Source organism: Nicotiana tabacum, chromosome 8 (genome assembly GCF_000715075.1).
Source record: "Nicotiana tabacum cultivar K326 chromosome 8, ASM71507v2, whole genome shotgun sequence".
Taxonomy (NCBI): domain Eukaryota; kingdom Viridiplantae; phylum Streptophyta; class Magnoliopsida; order Solanales; family Solanaceae; genus Nicotiana; species Nicotiana tabacum.
Window position 1 is genome coordinate 203993469 of NC_134087.1, and position 22057 is coordinate 204015525.

General features: G+C 39.5%; 1 protein-coding gene across 1 annotated transcript; it reads right to left on the reverse strand.

Moving 5' to 3' along the window:
• Positions 1-18240: 18240 nt before the first annotated feature.
• On the reverse strand, positions 18241-21304 carry LOC107812373 (putative xyloglucan endotransglucosylase/hydrolase protein 26). Its single transcript, XM_016637442.2, has 4 exons — positions 20960-21304; positions 19966-20066; positions 19638-19831; positions 18241-18912 (listed from the first exon to the last, which is right to left on the reverse strand). Exons 1-4 carry the CDS (start codon positions 21138-21140, stop codon positions 18504-18506), a joined length of 885 nt encoding a protein of 294 aa, XP_016492928.1. The 5' UTR covers positions 21141-21304; the 3' UTR covers positions 18241-18503.
• Positions 21305-22057: the final 753 nt, after the last annotated feature.

Sequence of the window (22057 nt, forward strand, 5' to 3'; positions counted from 1 at the left end):
GGATTTATTAGACATTCAGTCTCGGGGGGATATCATCAGGGCATTGGCCGCCCATTGGGATTCGGCACATAATGTGTTTCATTTTTCATACTTTGAACTCACCCCAACAATAGAAGAAATAGCGGGGTACATTGGAAGTGACCAAGCTCCATTGAGATTCAAATACTTGATTGCTCCTAGAGCCATTACCATACATCGATTCTTGGATTCCTTGAAAGTACCCCGAACAGTTCATCACCCAGATTTTGCAAAGGGTTTCTGCATTTTCCGCTTCGTGATGATAGATATGGCCATGTGGGCGGGTTCAATAATCCAGACTTTAAGCTTTGCAGCAGAAATAGCCGACAAAAATGGGAGAAACACAGGCGAGTGGCATTTATGGCAGCTTTTTTGGGTCTCGTAATATTCCCAAGGAAAGATGGTAATATTGATTTGAAAGTAGCAGGCGTCGTCAGTACTTTGCAAACCATGGGGAAAAGCACTTTAGCACATATGATTGTGGCTGATATCTTCAGAGCTCTCACTGCGTGCGAAGCTGGGGGCAAATTTTTTGAGGGATGTAACTTATTGTTACAAATGTGTATGATTGAGCAATTGTGCCCGCGCTCTCAGTTATTGAGTTATGGCTTGGCTGAGAAAACTTGTATAGGGGAATTTTGTACGAGAATCAAAGGGGCTAGTCTACCTGAAGGAGTCACGGCTTGGGCATTATTATTTCGGAACCTCGAGGCTATCCAGATACAGTGGGTGCTTGGATGGTTGTCTGTCGAGGAAGTCATATATATGCCAGCAGCCCGACCGCATTTTTTGTTAATGGGACTCAAAAGCATACAACCTTATGCACCGTATCGGGTTCTGAGGCAACTCGGTAGATATCAAGTACCCAAGTGGTCGAAATTAGTCCTGACGGTCGATTCCCCGAGGAAGAGGTTCGTCAAATTTGGAGTGAGTGTCAATATTTGATGGCAAACACTTGTGTGTCTGATAGGGTCAGGGGGGAAATTGCTCCAGGGTATCACGAATGGTTCAGAGGTGACGTGACATATGGAAGACCGGCTAAAAGACCTCATCTCGAAGATTTCGCCAAGTCATCCCAAGAGCAGTGGGATTGGTTAGCAAAGGAAGAAAGCTATCGAGTTGAGATTGGTAAATTAAAGCAACAAGTCGAGAGTCTGAAATTCGAGAGCAGTGTACAGGTTGCCGAGGATCAAGGTGAAAAGAATAGACTAGCCAGAGAAAATGACGCTCTTAAAGCCCAAGTCCGACAGTTGAAGATAACCATCGATAAGCAACCGAGGAGCCAATCCGATGAACAATTGGTAAAAAGATTGGAAAGCGAAGTCAGAGAATGGCGGGATGAGCTAGGAAAAGCTAAAAATGTCATGGCAGAACTTAAAGCACAATGGGCGACAAGAACCGAAGAGCGTCGCCAATACTTGAATCAGTTGAAAAGGGACCATGAGAAAATTGTTGCCAATTTAAAGAGAAAAGTAGTTGCCCTTGAAGGTAGAGCGGTTAGGCAGGCTAGAGACTTCGAAACTGAAAGCGGACATTGTTACAACTTGTTAGCCCAAATGGAGGCAGAAGTGCAACAGCTGCAAGACCAGCACTTGCAAGACTCCCGAGCTTTAAAGACGTGCAACGATCAGATAAGACGCTTGCTCATAGAAAAGAAGCAAACAAAAGACAGGATTAGAGCCATTGCTCATGCTATTGTCAGGAGATGCCGGGTTTGTGAAGACATGACCCGTACTACTTTTATCTCAGCAGTGATGATCTATGTTAAGCGAACCATGAATGAGTTAGAGCAGCTTGAAAAGGATTTGGATCCTAGACCCACGGCGAGGCCGAACGACGCCCCGGGGATACCTAAGTTTGAAGCACTAGAATATGCATAGTCCGTGTCTTTGAGTGCCTACCATTTCGAGTCAGCCGTTTGTACGTCCGTTATCTTTCTGGATTGAGTATGTTTGCAGCTTAGAGTTTTTGTTTGCTTTCAGATTGCGTTTGTTAGTTTCTTTCAAAACAAAAGATGTCGAGTTTGTAAGAGTCTGTTTATTAATGAAAGTTGAGCATTTTATTTCCACCCTTATTTTTACATTTATCTTCATGAACTACGCTTGGTTTGATTCGTGCGGGGTCACGATACGTAGGCAATCTCCATAAGATTCGACCATAACCGAAAAGGAAACAAAAAGAATGAAAAGGAAAATATAAGGAAAACAAGAAAAATAGAAAGAAAGAAAAGAGCGGAAAAACAAGAGAGAGAAGAGAAAAAGCACAAGAGAGGGATAAGGCGAGGAGAAGAAAAATGAAACAAGGAATGAAATGCCGGGATGACGCATGCAATCGGGCAAACGCATAATAGAAAGGAATAACTGTATAAGTGCATTCATGCCAACGTGTGGTTGTTAAATCTGTTAAGACCTAATCGCTAACAAAGTGGTTGTCTAAATGTGTGATATCAGGCAGGTGGTTAATTGATTGGCAATTCTGGCAACTCATCCATACAACACCCGGTCGAAAGATCAAGTAAAAATGACAGGGCAGGATTCGGAAATCAGCATCGTAGACCCTTCGAATGAGGTTGAGGTAACAGATGTGGGTGCTATGAAAGAAGAGATGAGGAAATTAAAAGCACAAATGGCTGAAATGCATAAGGCATGGTCGCAGGGACACCCAGCACCACTATATCCTGCCAACCCCTCTTACATCCCACCCTTGGCTCAAGCTCAGGAGCCTATCACTCCCCACACATCTTCAGTTTTCCCTTATCAGGCCCAGGGTTATGGTACCACGTCATACGCTCCCCCAGCTCCACCCTCCAAACAAAACCCTCCACCACCCATGGTTCCCGTCTTTGTGGCACCTCCCCCAGCTCCACTACATAGATCATCCAGTGAGCCGCTATTCCAAGCCCACGACACCTAATATTACCCTCCTGAACCCACTTTCAAAGCGCCTGAGCCATATACCTCCTCTCCCCATTTTGAAATCCCGGGAGAAGTTGAGAAACCGGTTAAGAATGCAGAACAAGAGGAGGTGATTCGTAAAGTCAAAAGCCTGGAGCAATCCTTCAGGAACATGCATGGTTTAGGAAACCAAGTTAGTGTCGCATACAAAGATTTGTGCCCTTTTCCTGATGTACAGTTGCCTGCGGGGTTTAAAATGCCGAAGTTTGACTTATATGAGGGGCACGGTGACCCAGTAGCCCATCTGCGTGGTTTCTGTAGCAAAATGAGAGGGACTGTGGGAAAAGATGAGTTGTTGATAGCATATTTCGGGCAAAGCCTGAGCGGGTCAGCACTAGAATGGTACACGAGGCAAAACCTCGGCCGATGGTATACATGGGATGATTTGGCCCAGGCATTCATTGGCCATTTCCAATATAACCTCGAGATAGTCCCTGATCGTCTGTCATTGTTGAAACTAGAAAAGAAGCCTGGGGAAAGTTTTAGAGAGTTTGGTTTCCGCTGGAGGGAACAAGCTGCAAGGGTTGATCCTCCCATGCGGGAGAGTGAGATGGTAGATTACTTCTTGCAAACATTGGAACCTACCTATTTTGGTCATCTAGTGACATATGTCGGGAAGTCGTTTAATGAAGTGGTAAAGATGGGAGCCATGATTGAAGAAGGATTGAAATCTAACAAGATCTTGAGCTATTCTGCGTTGAAAGCAACCACCCAGGCCATCCAAAGCGGTACTGGTGGTATGCTAGGGAAGAAGAAGAAAGAAGAAGTTGCTACAGTTGAAGCTAATATTTGGTCCAGGCACAATAATCGTCCACTCTACTACAACCAACCCAGACCCCACCACCCAAACTATCAATATTCCCCATATGGTCTACCACAACACTATTATCCACCACCAGAACCACACTTTTCTATTCACCACGCCCAAACCTACACTCAACCCCCAGTGCACTCGCAATGGCGTACACCAAGTCCCCAAAATACACAGCCACACCCACAAAACACCTATCCACCTCCTAGGGCTAACAGACCAGGAACCAGCTTCCGCCCAAACCAAGCTTTTAGAAATGAGAAGGCCCCAAACAAAAAAACATTTACTCCGCTGGGAGAATCTTACACTTCTCTCTTCCACAGATTGAAACAGTTGGGGATGCTGACCCCAGTTGAATCCAAAGCACCAAATCCTCTTCCCAGAAACCTGGACCACTCTGTTAGCTGCGAGTATTGCTCAGGGATGCCGGGGCACGATACTGAAAAATGTTGGAAGTTGAAAAACGCAATCCAAGAGCTCATTGATAATCGCCGTATTGAGGTACAGGCTCCAGAGGCCCCGAACATCAATCAAAATTCCGTTACCAGCACATTATGAGGCCAACATGATCGAACTGATACATAAGGGGGCAGAGCCTAAGAAACCTTCGCAGGTGGTTATGGTGATTCGTTCTACGGAAACCAAAGAAAAGACAGTGAGTGCAAGGCCAGTGGTTCAGTTGAAAGCAATAAAAGACAAGCCAGTGCTAGTAATGGGAAAGGGACCGTTTGCGGCCGAGAAAAAGCAGGAGCCAGTCAAGATAGTGGTACCAAGGTCAGTATCCACGCCCGTGGTGGTTGTGAAGGGAGCCTATGTAGAACCGGTTGTCATAAAACCGGTAGTCCAGTTACCCATGGTTGATAGCAAAGCCGTACCCTGGAAATATGACAAAGTAGTGGTGACATACAAAGGAAAGGAAATTGAGGAAGAAAGTTGTGAAGCACAGGGACTGACCCGGTCGGGACGTTGTTTCGCCCCCGAAGAGTTGAGAAAAGCTAAGGGCGAAAAGACAATCCAGTGCCAGTTAAAAAGGCTGTAACGGAAGAAGAGGCAGAAGAGTTTCTGAAAAAAGATAAAAGGACAAGATTATTCCATTGTTGAGCAACTGAGAAAAACACCGGCCCAAATCTCATTGTTGTCATTATTAATTCACTCTGATGAGCATTGCCTAGCTTTAATGAAGATATTGAATGAGGCTCATGTGCCTGACAAAATTTCAGTAAACCATTTAGAGACAATTGCCAACAAGATCTTTGAAGTGAACAGGATAGCATTTTCTGATGATGAATTGCCTATGGAAGGCATAGAACACAACAAGGCTCTCTATTTGACGGTCAAATGTGAAGGTTCAATGGTTACTCGGGCACTGATCGATAACGGGTCGAGCGCTAATATTTGCACGTTATACACATTGAACAAGTTAAAGATTGATGAGGATAGAATCCACAAAAATAGCATTTGTGTTCGAGGGTTCGATGGAGGGGGAACAAACACGGTAGGAGATATTGTACTCGAATTGACTATTGGCCCAGTCGAGTTCACGATGGAATTTCAGGTGTTGGATGCTGCAGTATCCTATAATCTTTTGTTGGGTCGACCGTGGATTCATGCGGCAAAAGCCGTGCCCTCCACACTGCACCAAATGATCAAATTCGAGTGGGACAGACAAGAAATTGTGTTACATGGGGAAGATCCCACATGCGCCATGAATGATGCCATTGTACCCTTTATAGAGATCGAAGATGATAAGGGGCCATGGGTGTATCAGATCCTCGACACGGTTCCGGTGAGCAGGGTGCCTGAGTGTAAAAGCATGCCATGTCCTAGGGTGTCAGCTGCGACCATCATGGTAGTGTCAGAAATGTTGAATAACGGGTTCGTGCCCGGGAAGGGTTTGGGGGTTGAACTGCAGGGCATTACTCAACCTGTGTCTTTGCCCAAAAATCTGGACACCTTCGGGTTAGGGTTCAAACCAACAGCGGCAGATGTCAGAAAGGCCCGTAAATTGAAGAAGAAAGCTTGGGTGCTCCCTAAACCAATTCTTCGATTGTCCAGGTCCTTCGTCAGACCGAGTATTAAGAAACAGTCATTAGCAAAGATGTCAGTTCGTTAATTGAGGCGGATGGGAATTTGGATAAGGTGTTTGAGAAAGTTTTTGCTGAAGTAAATGTGGTTGAGGCCGGGGAAGGGTCAAGCAGAGCAGACATACAGTACATCGGACCACGTGCTAACATCAACAATTGGGAAGCTACTCCTCTTCCAGTTCGGAGGGAGTCATGGTAGTGGGTTTTGTTTTCCTTTTTGTCACCTGGATTATTCCAGGGTTTGTAATCCAGTTGTTATGTTCCGTCCGTTTGGATGAGTTAAAACCTTGTTGTCTTTACGTTTAATGAAATGCAATTTTCTTCGTCCCTAATTCTCTTTCCATTTTCTTTTCTTTTCTTTGTACAGTTCTTTTTATGCTGATATCAATGACATGGCATGCATGAGGAATCTTCGGCCCAGTTTTAAAAGCCAATCTAGTTCAGAAGTAATAATACAAGAGATCGAGTGTGATGATGGGGTGGATTGTAATAATGATGAAGCTTATGAGGAAATTAGTAAAGAATTAAGTCACTTTGAAGAAAAACCCAAACCTAACCTAAATGACACAGAAGCAGTTAATCTAGGGGACCAAGACAATGTACGGGAAACTAAAATAAGTGTTCATTTGGAGCCACAACTCAAGGAGGAGATAATTAAAGTATTGCATGAGTACAAAGATGTTTTTGGATGGTCATATGATGATATGCCGGGTCTAAGCACCGATTTGGTGGTTCATAAATTGCCCACTGATCCAGCACTCCTCCCTGTCAAGCAGAAGTTGAGAAAGTTCAAAACAGACATAAGTGTGAAGATCAAAGAAGAGATCACCAAGCAGTTTGAGGCAAGGGTCATTCAGGTTACACGGTACCCCACTTGGTTAGCCAATGTCGTGCCTGTGCCAAAGAAAGATGGCAAGACCAGAGTGTGCGTCGATTATCGAGACCTTAACAAGGCAAGCCCAAAAGATACTTTCCCACTGCCCAACATCCATATACTGATCGACAATTGTGCCAAACATGATATTGGCTCTTTTGTGGATTGTTATGCGAGTTATCATCAGATTCTAATGGATAAGGAAGATGTAGAAAAGACAGCATTCATCACGCCGTGGGGAACGTATTGTTATCGGGTCATGTCGTTTGGTTTGAAAAATGCTGGGGCAACTTATATGAGGGCCATGACAATTATCTTCCATGATATGATACATAAAGAAATCGAGGTATACGTGGATGATGTGATCGTGAAGTCTAGACAGCAATCTGACCATGTCAGAGATTTGAGAAAATTCTTTCAAAGGCTTCTCAGGTACAATCTTAAGCTCAATCCTGCGAAATGTGCTTTCGGGGTGCCATCTGGGAAGTTGTTGGGATTTATAGTTAGCCGGAGAGGTATTGAATTAGACCCGTCAAAGATCAAAGCTATTCAGGAGTTTCCACCTCCAAGAAACAAAACCGAGGTGATGAGTTTGTTGGGAAGACTGAACTATATCAGCAGGTTCATTGCTCAGTTCACGGCAACGTGTGAACCAATTTTCAAATTGTTAAAGAAAGATGCCGCGGTCAAATGGACTGATGAATGCCAGGAGGCTTTTGATAAGATAAAGGGGTATTTGTCAAACCCACCCGTGTTGGTCCCACCAGAACCAGAGAGGCCTTTGATTCTGTATCTGACAGTTATGGACAGTTCATTCGGCTGTGTACTGGGGCAGCATGATGTTACGGGCAGAAAGGAGCAGGCTATCTACTATCTCAGTAAGAAGTTCACATCTTACGAGGTCAAGTATACTCATCTGGAAAGGACATGTTGTGCCCTAACTTGGGTGGCACAGAAATTGAAACATTACTTGTCATCTTACACCACTTACCTTATATCTCGCTTGGACCCGTTGAAGTATATTTTCCAGAAACCCATGCCCACATGAAGGCTTGCAAAGTGGCAGATCTTACTTACAGAGTTCGACATTGTCTATGTGACACGGACTGCCATGAAAGCACAGGCATTAGCCGATCACTTGGCTGAGAACCCCGTTGATGAAGATTATGAGCCTTTGAAAACTTATTTCCCTAATGAAGAGGTAATACACATTGATGAATTAGAACAAGCTGAGAAATCAGGATGGAAACTTTTCTTTGATGGGGCTGCAAATATGAAGGGTGTGGGAATAGGAGCAGTACTTATTTCGGAAACAGGTCAGCATTACCCCGTTACAGCTCAACTTCGTTTCTACTATACAAACAACATGGCAGAATATGAGGCGTGTATATTGAGATTGAGATTAGCTGTGGATATGGGTGTACGGGAAGTCTTGGTCATGGGTGACTCGGACTTACTGGTACACCAGATTCAAGGGGAATGGGAAACACGGGACTTGAAGCTTATACCGTATCGACAGTGTCTGCATGAGCTTTGCCAGCGTTTTTAGGCCATAGAATTCAGACACATTCCAAGGATTCATAATGAGGTTGCTGACGCTTTGGCTACTTTGGCGTCAATGTTGCACCATCCAGATAAGGCCTATGTTGATCCATTGCAAATTCAAGTCCGTGATCAACATGCTTACTGCAATGTGATAGAAGAGGAAATCGATGGAGAGCCGTGGTTCCATGATATCAAAGAGTACATCAAAGCGGGAGTGTATCCAACGCAGGCCACCGGTGATCAGAAAAGAACAATTCGACGGTTGGCAAGTGGGTTTTTCCTTAGTGGAGGAGTACTGTACAAAAGAACGCCAGAGCTCGGTTTGTTGAGATGTATAGATGCACGGCAGGCCACAACTATCATGACTGAGGTGCATTCCGGAGTTTGCGGACCGCATATGAGTGGGTATGTTCTAGCAAAGAAGATTCTCCAAGCAGGTTATTATTGGCTCACGATGGAACGAGATTGTATCAGTTTTGTGCGTAAGTGTCATCAATGCCAAATACATGGAGATTTGATTCATGCTCCACCATCAGAATTACATACGATGTCCGCGCCATGGCCTTTTATTGCATGGGGCATGGATGTTATTGGGCCAATTGATCCAGCAGCATCAAATGGGCACAGGTTTATCTTGGTAGCTATAGATTATTTTACCAAATGGGTGGAAGCGAAGACATTCAAGTCTGTGACCAAGAAGGCTGTAGTTGACTTCGTGCATGCAAATATCATCTGTCGGTTTGGGATCCCAAAGGTAATCGTCACAGATAATGGGGCTAATCTTAATAGTCATTTGATGAAGGAGACATGTGAGCAGTTTAAGATTGCTCACAGGCACTCTACTCCGTACCGTCCCAAGGCAAATGGTGCGGTTGAAGCGGCCAATAAGAACATAAAGAAAATACTCCGGAAGATGGTTGAAGGATCTAGACAATGGCACGAGAAATTGCCTTTTGCATTGTTAGGATATCGCACCACCATGCGTACCTCGGTAGGAGCGACTCCTTACTCATTGGTATACGGTACCGAGGCAGTAATACCCGCAGAAGTGGAAATCCCATCTCTGCGAATCATTACAGAGGCTGAGATCGATGATGATGAATGGGTGAAAAGCCGTCTTGAGCAGTTGAGTTTGATCGATGAGAAAAGATTGGCATCAGTGTGTCATGGCCAACTGTACCAACGAAGAATGGCAAGAGCATACAACAAAAAGGTACGTCCAAGGAAATTTGAAGTCGGGCAATTAGTACTGAGGCGGATCTTGCCTCATTGGGCTGAGGCAAAAGGAAAATTTGCCCCAAACTGGCAGGGACCATTTGTGGTAACCAGAGTGTTGTCTAATGGAGCATTGTATTTGACAAATGTGGAAGGAAAATGTGTAGAAATGACCATCAATTCCGATGCGGTCAAGAGATATTATGTATGATTTCTTTATTTTCTGAATGTATTTGTTCGTATTTGGCATATCTTAAAGATTGAAATGATGAAGGCATTTTGTTCCGCTATCCAAACACTCATATCCCTTGTTATCCCCTTCGAGCCTTACTTATTTTTCATACACCTCTTTCGGAATAAGCGGCATTATCAAAGAACACAAGTGCCAAACATAAAGAAAAGAAGGAAAGAAAAGAAAAAAAAAAGAAAAAAAAAAGAAAAAGAAAAGAAGAAAAAGAAAAGAAAGAAAAGTGAAGAAAAAAAAAGGAAAGAAGAGAAACATAACAACGTAGTCTCTATGAAGTGAACTACGTTTGACTTGATCCCGAAAGAGTACGTAGGCAGCCTTACTCCGAGGTTCAGTCATACCAAATAGAAATCCAAAAATCCCCAAGCAAGAAACTGGGGCAGAAGTGGTGATTGTTATGAAAGTGGGATTCCGAAAGTTGTAATTTGAACCCATTTGAACTGTTTTGAGCCTTTTATACCTTTCTTTCTAACTCAATCCAAAAGCCTACATTACGGTCCAAAGAAAGACCTTATGATCAGTTTTGAGAAATGCCAAGATGAACAGGTAGGAATAACCCACGACAAGGGCAACACTCTGGTTCGAGCAAGAAGAACAAAAATAAATGAGAGAGTCTTATGGGTGAAAACCCTCACGGGCACCGTAAGGCGACGGGAGCTGAGAGAAAAATAAATGAGAGAGTCGTGTTGGTGAAAACCTTTACGGGCACCTCAAGGCGAAGGTAAGATAAGAAATGGAAAACTGAGAAAGGTCTGTTGATAGAAACCGTTTCGCGGTATCGCAGGGAAACAAGGTTGAGGTCTGGATAAATCAAACAAGTGATGGAAGTTCTAGGCAATGAGGTACGACAATTGAGAGTTGTTTGGTTGGATAGATTGGGCTGATTAATCCAAAATGCATGTCTTGACCATTGGTACTAGTTGTCTCGCTCAGATAAGTTTCTTTTCCTTCTCTTTTCAAACAGTCATCTGGTTTTGGATTCTTCTTATCCTTAACTCAAAAATCATTGCATTTCATTTTCTTTTGAGGGTTTTATTTAGCTGAGATGTTTCAGTGCCAGTTTTGTTCAATGCAATCAGAAGGGACTTCAAAGTTCACTACCAGCTTCTAGAATTGTAAAGCACAATGTGGTCAGAGCATGTCAAAAACAACTTGATGTCAAGTGGAATACAGGGAACTAACGGAAGTTTCATCGGTGAAATGATTGGGAAATGTCGTGCGAAAGGCGAAAGCTCAAACAAAAAGGTCAGAAAAGTGAAATAACAGCAGGGGTGTAAAACATTTAGGTCGCCAGAGGTTGGGAAATTTAAAAGTTGGTCAGAAAGTCAAGCGATTTAGGGTCAGTGCGTGGAAATTAGTCAACACAAAGCAAGGCAGTGGAAGGATTTTTCAGCAAGAATGTCATCAACTAACCACCGTTTTAAACTGACAAAATTTTCTTTGATTGAGCAGGGGAGAAAAGTTAGTTGTTGAAGAGGAATTCTCCAGGAGGGAAAAACAAGCACTAATCAGGATAAATGCAAGTTATCAGGAGTCCGCCTGGAGAATAGAGACATTCAATTTCAAATTTAGCAATCAGGAGTCCGCCTGGAGAACAGAGACATACTTTTCAAGTTTGACGTCAGGAGTCCGCCTGAAGAACGGAGACATACAGTTTAAATTTCAAAAGTCAGGAGTCCGCCTGGAGAACAGAGACATTCAATTTTAAATTTAGCAATCAGGAGTCCGCCTGAAGAACGGAGACATACAGTTTAAATTTCAAAAGTCAAGAGTCCGCCTGGAGAACAGAGACATTCAATTTTAAATTTAGCAATCAGGAGTCCGCCTGAAGAACGGAGACACACAGTTCAAGTATTGGTTGAAGTCAGGAGCCCCCCTGAATAACAGAATGGCGATTTATTGGTTGAAATCAGGAGTCCGCCTGGAGAACAGAGACATACTTTTCAAGTTTGACGTCAGGAGTCCGCCTGAAGAACGGAGACATACAGTTTAAATTTCAAAAATCAGGAGTCCGCCTGGAGAATAGAGACCTTCATTTCAAATTTAGCAATCAGGAGTCCGCCTGGAGAACAGAGACGTACTTTTCAAGTTTGATGTCAAGAGTCCGCCTGAAGAACGGAGACATACAACTTAAATTTTAAAAGTCAGGAGTCCGCCTGGAGAACAGAGACATACTTTTCAAGTTTGATGTCAGGAGTTCGCCTGAAGAACAGAGACACATAGTTTAAATTTTAAAAGTCAGAAGTCTGCCCGGAGAATAGAGACATTTAATTTTAAATTTAGAAATTAGGAGTCCGCCTGAAGAACGGAGACACACAGTTCAAGTATTGGTTGAAGTTGGGAGCCCGCCCAGATAACAGAGGCATACATTTCAGTCTTTACATTTCAGTTGTTGAAGTTGGGAGCCCGCCCAGATAACAGAGGCATACTTTCAGTCTTTACATTTCAAGCATTGAAGTTGGGAGCCCGCCCAGATAACGGAGGCATACATTTCAGTCTTTACATTTCAGTTGTTGAAGTTGGGAGCCCGCCCAGATAACAGAGGCATACTTTCAGTCTTTATATTTCAAGCATTGAAGTTGGGAGCCCGCCCAGATAACAGAGGCATACATTTCAGTCTTTAATTTCAAGTATTGAAGTTGGGAGCCCGCCCATAGAACAGAGGCATACATTTCAAGATCAAGTCAGAGGACAATAAAACAGAGGGTTACAATAGGAATCCCCAGCAGGAAACAACAAAATTCCCCGGCACCGGGAAACAGAAGGTTGCAACAAGAGGTCACAGTACAAACTCAAGTACATGTGTCAAAAGAAGAAAAACACCGGAAAAAATGCAAGCAGACAAGGAAGCAAGGCAACAAAAACAAATTGTACTCTAGCCTAGCTTCTTGTTTTCTTTTAAGCATGGTGTAACAAGGAGATCGGTAAGCAGTGGTAATAACATGCAACAACAGTAACATTGCAGTCCCACGGTAGTCCCAGCTACCAAAACTTCCCGAACTACATTGACCTGATTCCTGTTTAGCCCAGGATATGTAGGAAACCTTTGAAGCAAAGGTTCGGTCAAATCTTTTTCAAAAAATGCTTCACACGGAGTACTCGGATGGACAAAAATCGCTCGCTTTATCTTTGCACGAAAACCCTTCGTGTCTTCGGGCAAAGAGGGGCAGCTGTAAGCACGTGATTTTTGCCCAATATGAGAATTACTCCCAAAAATTCAAAAATAAAATAATTTTTCTTTGGTGTGCAATTTTGTGATATTTTGAATAATTATTTGTATTTGTCTGTGCGTTGTTTATTTGCTAAATTAATAAAAATACAAAAATATGTCGCATTTTGCATGTAGGATTTAATTCTACAATTGTTAGTAATTAAATTTGTTTTACAAAAATTAAAATTACAAAAATAGGCATCGTTTGCATTTTTAGCATTTAATGTCCAAATATACAATTTTATGCTTAATTATTACTTAATTGTGCGTTAATTGTTATTGGGAGTTAATTTTCGCTTTTATAACTTAATTTAATTCTTAATAATAGTTTAAGTATTTTTATAATTTAGTTTTAGAGAAATAAAAGAAGAAAGAGAGCGAAAATATAAAGAAAGTCGGAATTGGGCCTCTTCTTCGATTTCAAGCCATAGGCCCAAAAAATGGTCCAATCTTCCCTACAACCCAGTCCATTTCGAACTGGGTCGACCCAGTCCATAACCCAACGACCCTATTATTTTACAAACAAAAAAAAAAGAAAAGAAAAAACCCTAAAACTACTAAGTCATCCGCCACCCCCCTCATTTTCCTTCTTCTTCCTCAAAACTCCAAAACACCCCCATCCATGGCTGCCTACCCCCACAAACCCCAGCCTGCAACGTCGACCACCCTCCCCCACGAACCCGTCACTTCCCGTCGTCCAGTCCGGCACCCACTCGTCGACCACCACCAAACAGAAACCACTCGTCGACCACCACCAACAAACCAGACCCAGCTGTTCCCATGGCTGCCCAGCTCCTCGTCGGACAGCTCGAACAACTGCTACCTCACCTTCGAGCTACTGTTTCATCGTCTCGAGCTGTTGCTTCATCTCCCAGTTGCTCATGCTTCATCGTCGTCATTCAACGTCAAGCTCAAAGTCGAGCTCGACGTCCATGGATGACCCTCGACGTCCATGGCTCGACGAGTTCTGCTCCTGTTTCATCCCTTCTGCTGCGCCGAGCTGTTGCTTCTGCTTCACTCGATCTCCTTCACGCACACAACCAGTCGCCGCTGTTTCGTCTTCTTCACTGCTGCGTACTGCCGTCGACGACCCCATGAGTCTGCTGTTTGGTTGCTCACCATCGTACTGTTGTTGACGACGCAAGGCAGTCCGGTTAAAGTCCGGCAAAGGTCGAGAGTTTTTCGTCGAGTCAAGATCCTGTACGTCGTGTGTTCGTCGTCGTTTGGTCGAGCTTTGGTCGAGGTTCGTCGAGTCAGTCCATACATATTTCGTTTCAATCCGGTTAGTAGTTTTGAATTTTATTTTGTCCATTTTCGTTTTTATATTTCTCAAAGTTAAAATCGTTAAATATTCGATTCTTGTTTTGTTTGTTGTTCATCGTTGAAATCGTTTTTCTAGTTTGTTCATGTTCATGTGCTTTGTTAAAATGAATTTTCAGATTTCAAAATAGAAGTTTAATTAGTTGTTTTCATGTTTATTTCATGTTTGTATTATTGTTTAAGTGAATATTTGTTAGTTTAATATTAGTTAGATACAAATTGAAGTTTAATTAATTGTTTCTTCAATTTGTTTAATGTATTTTATGTATTTTCCGGAAATTGTTAATATTGTTAAGATCAAGTTTAAATTCATAATTGTTTCTTCTTAGGTTTTGTTTTGTCATTTGCCTAAAAGAATTTAGTTGTAATAAAGGAAGTATGTTGGTTTTAATCATTTGAATCCGTCGTTTTTATTTTTAGATTTAATTCATGTTCATATTATGTTTGTTGATCTTGAATCCGAAATTTGTATAGTTTGATTTCTTGTTTATCATTTATGATTATCTCTTGAATTTGTCTCATAATCTTGTTTAAGTTTGATATAGGAATTGTTGGTTGTAATGTTGTTATGGTTGATTTTAAGTTCAATATTATTGAATTTAGAAATCTAAATATACTTGTTTGATTGTTGTTGTTGTTGTTGTTGTTTAAATCCGAAAATAGGTTTGTTGTTGCTAAAAATATTGTTCAATCAAATTTTAGTTGTTCTTGGTTGTTCAATTTGTGTTCATATGATTTGAGGTTGAAATCATGTTCATGTGATTTGTTATTGAAATGGTGAAGAAATCATGTTCATGAAATTTGTTGTTTGAACATTGTTAGAAATTAATCATATTGCCTATATTTTGGTTAAGTTTGATTAATTGATGTGTTATAGCTGATGGGTAGTTTGGTAATTTGTAGTACGTTCAGGGGTAGTTTGGTAATTTTCAGTAAGGTCGGAGGGGTAGTTTAGGAATTGTACATTTTGTAATTGTTTATATGAAGCATGAGAGACAAAATAAAATGGGGTGGGTTGTGATATAGTTGTTTAACATAAAGGGGGACAAGACAAAATTTAGTGGGGGGAATCTTGTATTATTTTAAGTGAAGCATGGGGGACAAAATATAATGGGGTGGTGTGATATGTTTATTTAATGTAATGGGGATGAGTGGGAAAATAATGGGTTGGGTAGAGAAAAAGTATTGATTTTAATTAATTAAAAGATTTATGGGATGAGTTATATATAAGAAGTCTTGAAATCAGATTTAAAAGGAAGAGAGATAGATAGAAAAACATACACAGACAAAAAAAAAACGGGAGAGAGAAACAAATCTGAAAATAAGAGAGAGAAAAGGGCTAAACATTTAAGAGATAGAAAATTCCGAAAAATATTTAAGCTTTCAAATAAAAAAAAAACTAAAAAAAAATATTCTGCTTTCTTTTGTTGTTTGAAATCAGAATTAATTGTTGTTTCATAAAAGCTGGAAGCTTTTGTTTTTTTTGGATTACTACTCCACCGGTCTGTTACTGGGTTGTTACTGTCGCTGGGCTATTGTTGCTGTGTTGTACTGATTTTACTGCTGCTGCTGATTCTCATATTCATTTTCTTTTGCTTCCAATATCAGGTACACAACTGAAAAGTTGTTTATTGTAATCCGAAATATGAAGCGTGAATACATATGAAGAATGAAAATTTGAAGTTTTAATTTCGTTTTTTCTTTGTTCCTTTTGTTGATTGTATTTAAGCTATTTCATGAATTACTAAATAATAACTGGAATAAGAAAATAATATCATAAGTTAGTCTGTAATAAATCAGTTCGGCAAAATAGGTTAATTCACTAGTTATGAAGGCTTCAAGATTATAGGTTGATCATGAACAAGTAGCTAAATTTAGCTAAGACATGAATTTAAATTAAACATCGTAAATTAGGCATTAAGGCATGACTTGAGCTTAAGCAAGATTAAAAGAATGTTTAAGTCTAATAAATTTTCTAATAAACTTTAGTAATTATGGTTAAATCTAGTTTCAAATGATTGTAAATAATTAATCTCAATAATATTTTTTTTAAAAAAATAACAATGCTGAGTTTTAATCTAGCTATATTTGTTTATTTTGAATATTAGTTGTTGAATTTTTATTTTATTTATAATTTCGAAATTAAGAGTAAAATTCCTTTTTCATCAATATTTGTATTAATCAAGCAATTAGCATGTCATGTCTTCTTAAAATAATAAAAAGCTAGTAATTAATTAGGATTTTCTTTCTTTATTTTAGAGACTAATTTTTATAGAAAAATGTAGTCGTTTTAAGATTTGTCCATTTAAAATAAATGAGATGAGCCTCGCTTAATGAAATGTATAGATTGTGGGGACCTCAATAAATGTACATTTAATCGCTTAGAATTAGGGAGGAGCCGTTTTAGCAAATTTCACGGCCCTACCCAAAATAATGATACGCTAGTCGCTCTAGGCGCGTATTTAATAATGTTATTTTCTTAAATACGGGTGTGCATTTATGTAACCCAAATCTAAATCTCAACGGAGTCGAAATGTGTCGATAATCACGGGTGCATTGATTGCGACGTGATTTGAAATACGTTTTCACAATGTTGCAATTCTTCGTAAAATAATAATAATAATAATAAAAGCGGTTAAGGGATAATAAATAATAATAATAATAATAATAATAATAAAAGCGGCTAAGGGATAAATTTGCACATAAGTTTATAATACGTATTATATCAGATAATCAAGCCAAATATAACAGTTGAGCGACCGTGCTAGAACCACGGAACTCGGGAATGCCTAACACCTTCTCCCGGGTTAACAGAATTCCTTATCCGGATTTCTAGTTCGCGGACTGTAATACAGAGTCATTCTTTTCCTCGATTCGGGATTAAACTGGTGACTTGGGACACCCTAAATCTCCCAAGTGGCGACTCTAAAATAAATAAACAAATCCCGTTTCGACTGTCCTTTAATTGGAAAAAACCCCTGTACCCCCGCGAAGGATGTGGTGCAGTGGATGAGGCTGTCCCTCCCTTAACCAGAGGTCTCGAGTTCGAGCCCTAGGTATGGATAAATCCTTGGTAGGGAGCGCTACCTCCCGAATGGGGCCTTACCCGGCGCGAATCCGGATATAGTCGGACTCCAATGCAGGTACTGGACACCGGGTGAAAACCAAAAAAATCATATTGAACTGGTGATTGATGGGAACATACTGAGTATGTTGTTGCTGTATAAATTAGAATTTATAGACACATTTACAATGTGAATTAAAAATTCTATTTCTTATTGTTTCTTAATGCAATTTACATATTTAGAAATTATAGAAAATTTATAATAAATTACAATTTTTATATTTTTCTAACAATGGTATTCTGGCCTACTTGCATACACGTCGAGTTTTTACAAGTCATATTAATATCATTTTAAATAGTCCCTTGTGGTCCAGCCTTTCCCGAACCTCGCGCATAGCGGGAGCTTAGTGCACCGAGCTGCCTTTTTAGTTTATATAATTTCAATCTTTTGCAACCAAACAAATATTCTTATCTTTCATTATAAGTCCAGCCGTTGCGTCTAGAGGGGAATACAGGATGTGTATTCATTATCTTCGTAATAGATTACAGGTTGTGTTTTTGTTTTAAGTACTTCGTTACATCGTAGGGTGGAAATGGTGCAACTAATTGCAACTTAAGTCTTTTGAGAATCCAATTGAACCTTGAAATGAATAAGCCGTGAGTATAAACAAATCAATTTTCATTGTATTTTGACCATTAACTGTTCTATTTGTTTATTATCCTGAATTAAAATGACAATCTTTTCTTGTGTTTGGCGCCCCCCCTCTCCCCCGCCCTTCCCTTTTTTTTTCTTTTTTTTTTTGTTGGACAGAGCTAGAGTTTCATCTACGAGTTCGTCTTGACCAATGATATACATAAACTTCTCAGAGACAAATACACCAACAAAAACAACATTTGTAAAAACAAATACAGCAATAAAAACAACATTTGTAAAACACAAATACACCAACAAAAACAACATTTGTAAAAAGAATGGCATACATATAATTTCTTGGTAATAAAACAGGAAAAAGAATGAATTGTTACAATATGAATCAGGAAAAAAGAGTATAATAGTACATCTTTTGCACAAAGTATACCAGCGGACTCAACTCAACAACAATAATAACAAACTCAGTATATTCCCACAAATGGGAATCCCAACGAACTCAATTCACTTGTTAGATTTGAGGCTTAAAACATTCTCCTGGAATCTGTCCATTGAATCGCGTCTTATCTTTACAATAATCATAGATCATGTAATTGTTCCTTACCCAATTCATTTGCCCTTGCTTAGCATAGCTCAATTGACTATACTCATAAGAAGTATACCAATTATTTGGAGTTGGAGCAGCACATTGGCGAATGCTACCTGGTCCATACCAGGGACAAGCTCGCGGCGCGAAATTTCTGTACTTGGCTATAAATGGAGCATTGGTCCAGTCAATCTTGTCAAGGCCGCCTCTGGTTGCCCAGTTATCGGCGTTCCAAAGGCTAGAGTAAACCTTCATTCCTTGTGCGTTCGGATAGAGAATTCCCTGGCTCTGATAATTCTTGTATACTCTGATTGGTATACCGTCAACGTACCATCTGTAACATGAATGGTTAAACAATGAATCAAGAACTGCCTGGCTACTAATCTGTAGACAGCGGCAAATCCAGGATTTAAACTTGATAAGTTTAACTTTTAAGGTTCTTAGCACTGAACCTATTGTCAGAATCTATATTTGTTGAATGGTTAAACAATGAGTCAAGAACTACCTGGCTACTAATCTGTAGACAGCGGCAAATCCATGATTTAAACTTGATGGGTTCAACTTTTAAGGTTCTTGGTGCCGAACTTATTGTCAGAATATGATATTTGTTGAAATTTTAGTACTAAACTTTTACGAAGATATCTATATTCTGTATCGAATATGTACTGAATCCATGGTAGACATGCTACATCCATGTCTGCGTGGAAGCTAAGGCACTTAGGAATTTTGAGAAAATTGGGTGTTTTGTGTTTTTAGTGTTAGACAAGGGCAGATTTAGGCCCAAATTGCGGTACACGTGGACCCGTGGACTTTTCGTCAAACTTGATATTTTATGTATTATATATTTCCTAGAACTGATCTATTATTATCTGTTGGCTCCAATTTTCCAAAAATGTTAAATGATGCATTTGGTCAAATGCTGAGTTATTTACCCAAAGGAAGAGAGATCAATTCACACTAAATATACTTCTTTTCTTATCCTAATGGTGTACTCATGTTCTTAAAATCCTAAATCCGCCCCTGGACTATTAGGAAAATTTATGGAATAGAACGACTTACACAACTGCACTGGGGTTCCAATGAATGGTATAGTTATGGTAATCAGCAGTTGGATCAAACCACGGATAGAATTGTTGTTCCCTGCCTCCTGCACCTTGAGTAAAAATATTTGTGTGTATAATATATGGTTGCCCTGATACATTTCCCAAAAACTCGAAGTCGATCTCGTCGTGCTTGTCACCAGTAGATGACAACTGTGGAAAAATAAACAGAAATCAGACACTTCTCATGGTATCTATTTGAAAAAATTATAAACAGAATTAAGCAGGAAAAAGGCTTTGATCATTTGTTATAGTGTTGTCTATTGAGTATTTAAGCTAACACTTACATAGTATGCTGTGACTGTTCCAGCAGAATTTCCAGGTACTAATTTTATTTGCATTTCTATGCTTCCAAAAAGAAATGCTCCTTTTGATTGTACACCCGAACCTGAAAATGTAAACCAAAGTAGCATTTTTTTTTGAGTGACATAATCCAATAAGGCAAAAATCAATGTGGGGTGGGGGGGGGGGGTTGGAATGGGATCTTGATTATGCTATATTTAGGCAGAAGTTGGAAAACTTTCTAGTCAATCTGTGAATTCTGTTTTTACTTCCTAGTTTTTGATTAGATTAAACTTTTGCTGAGCCTTATTTTGACAAACCATTTATCATGAAAAGTTTAACTTCTATACTCTAACAGGGTAAAATATTTACAGGTAATTTCATAATGAGTGAAACAATTAGTAGTAATATGAAAATAAGAGAGGTAATTTGTTATAGCGAGTTAAATTACATTGATAGGGTAAAAAATAAACATTAGGTGCATTTTGCTTTTTCAGGTAAAGTTTTTCTTACGCCTAAATAGTGGCGCATTACCATAGTCGAAATTCGTCAAAGGGATAAAACAAAAATAAAGAATAGAAAAAGAGAAGTTTTTTTGCTTTATTCCCATCCAAATAGAGAACAAAGAAACCACTCAAAAAATGAAAGCCTGATAAAACTCCGAGGTCAGCTCAGTAAGTTTTGACGAATTCAATAAATATACCAATTCATCTGTCTATTTTATGTTAAAAGGAAGATAGTGTCACTATATATAAATTAAATGCTATTAGAAACTTTTGACATACGAAGCCCGATGTATAAAACATTTCGTATTCATGCAGGGTCCGGGAAGGGGCTGTATCCAAAAGGTATGATGCAGACAACCTACCCTAATGCAAGCATTAGTGGCTGCTTCCCTAGCTCGAACCCTTGACCTATAGGTCACACTGAGACAACTTTACAGTTGCGACATATGCGACAAGTTTAAACATACAAAAGAAAAGGTAAATGAAACTTTACCTGCGGATTGATCAAGGACAAGCTGAAGATCATTTCCTTGCATCCAAGAATGATGGGCACCCCAGTTAATATACATGTTATCTGAGAACATTCCATTGACTGAAACCAAATGAAATGCAATTGCCAAAATGAACAAATTAGACAAAGAAAGAAGTCGAGAGCTGGCCATAATTTTGAACATGGAACTGTAATAGATTTCTTGCTTCTCTTAATTCTGCAAATTAAACCTGGAAATTAATTGTGTGTTTTTCTTCTTAGGAATATGACCATGTTTTTATACATGTCATAATCAAATTAAATAATACCATTATGAGAAAAACCCTATAGAGAATGTAGATGATCTGACCACGTCTTGATTTCCATATCCTTAGTTATAGCCTATAGGTTTACAGATCAGCTTGGATTTGCAGCACATATTTTGCTTCCAATAATTAAGGAGAAATTAGGTGGAGGGGCATAAAAGTATTTAAATATCGTACTTAATATTTCATTTGTTTTAATTTATACGTCATACTTTCATTTTTATTCTGTTCAAAAATGACCGTCATATTTTATTATTTAGAAATAATTTAATTTAATTTTTTTTATTTTGCCCTAATGAGGTGATTTACAATTACATAAATATTTATAACTTGTTTTAAACCATAAGTTTTAAAAGTTATTTTCTCTTTCTTAAATGTTGTGCACCATGTAAATTGGGACAAACGGAATAATATTATTTTTTTGGTTTTTAGAAAGGTTGCCGTAATTCATGAGAAAAAAATTGGCATTAAATGAAGGAATATAGCAGCTAGAATATATCTATATATTCTTTACATGAAAATATATTTGGAGAATATAATTGGAGTAATTGTTAGAAGAATATGAAAAGATTGCAAAACAGAAGTAGTAGCCTACAGCTAGGACGCGGCTTGGAGTTACAAAATGACGTGCATCACACTAATGAAAAGGCTCGACTTGGCCAGATGTACGTAGCAAGTTAACAACTAAACCATAAGGTCTTTCGTTTTACGTTCGGTTATTAAATTCAAATTCGCGCCAAAAACTCATAATAGAAATAAAACATTCTCTAATAATCGAAGGTGATTTTTCTTTTCC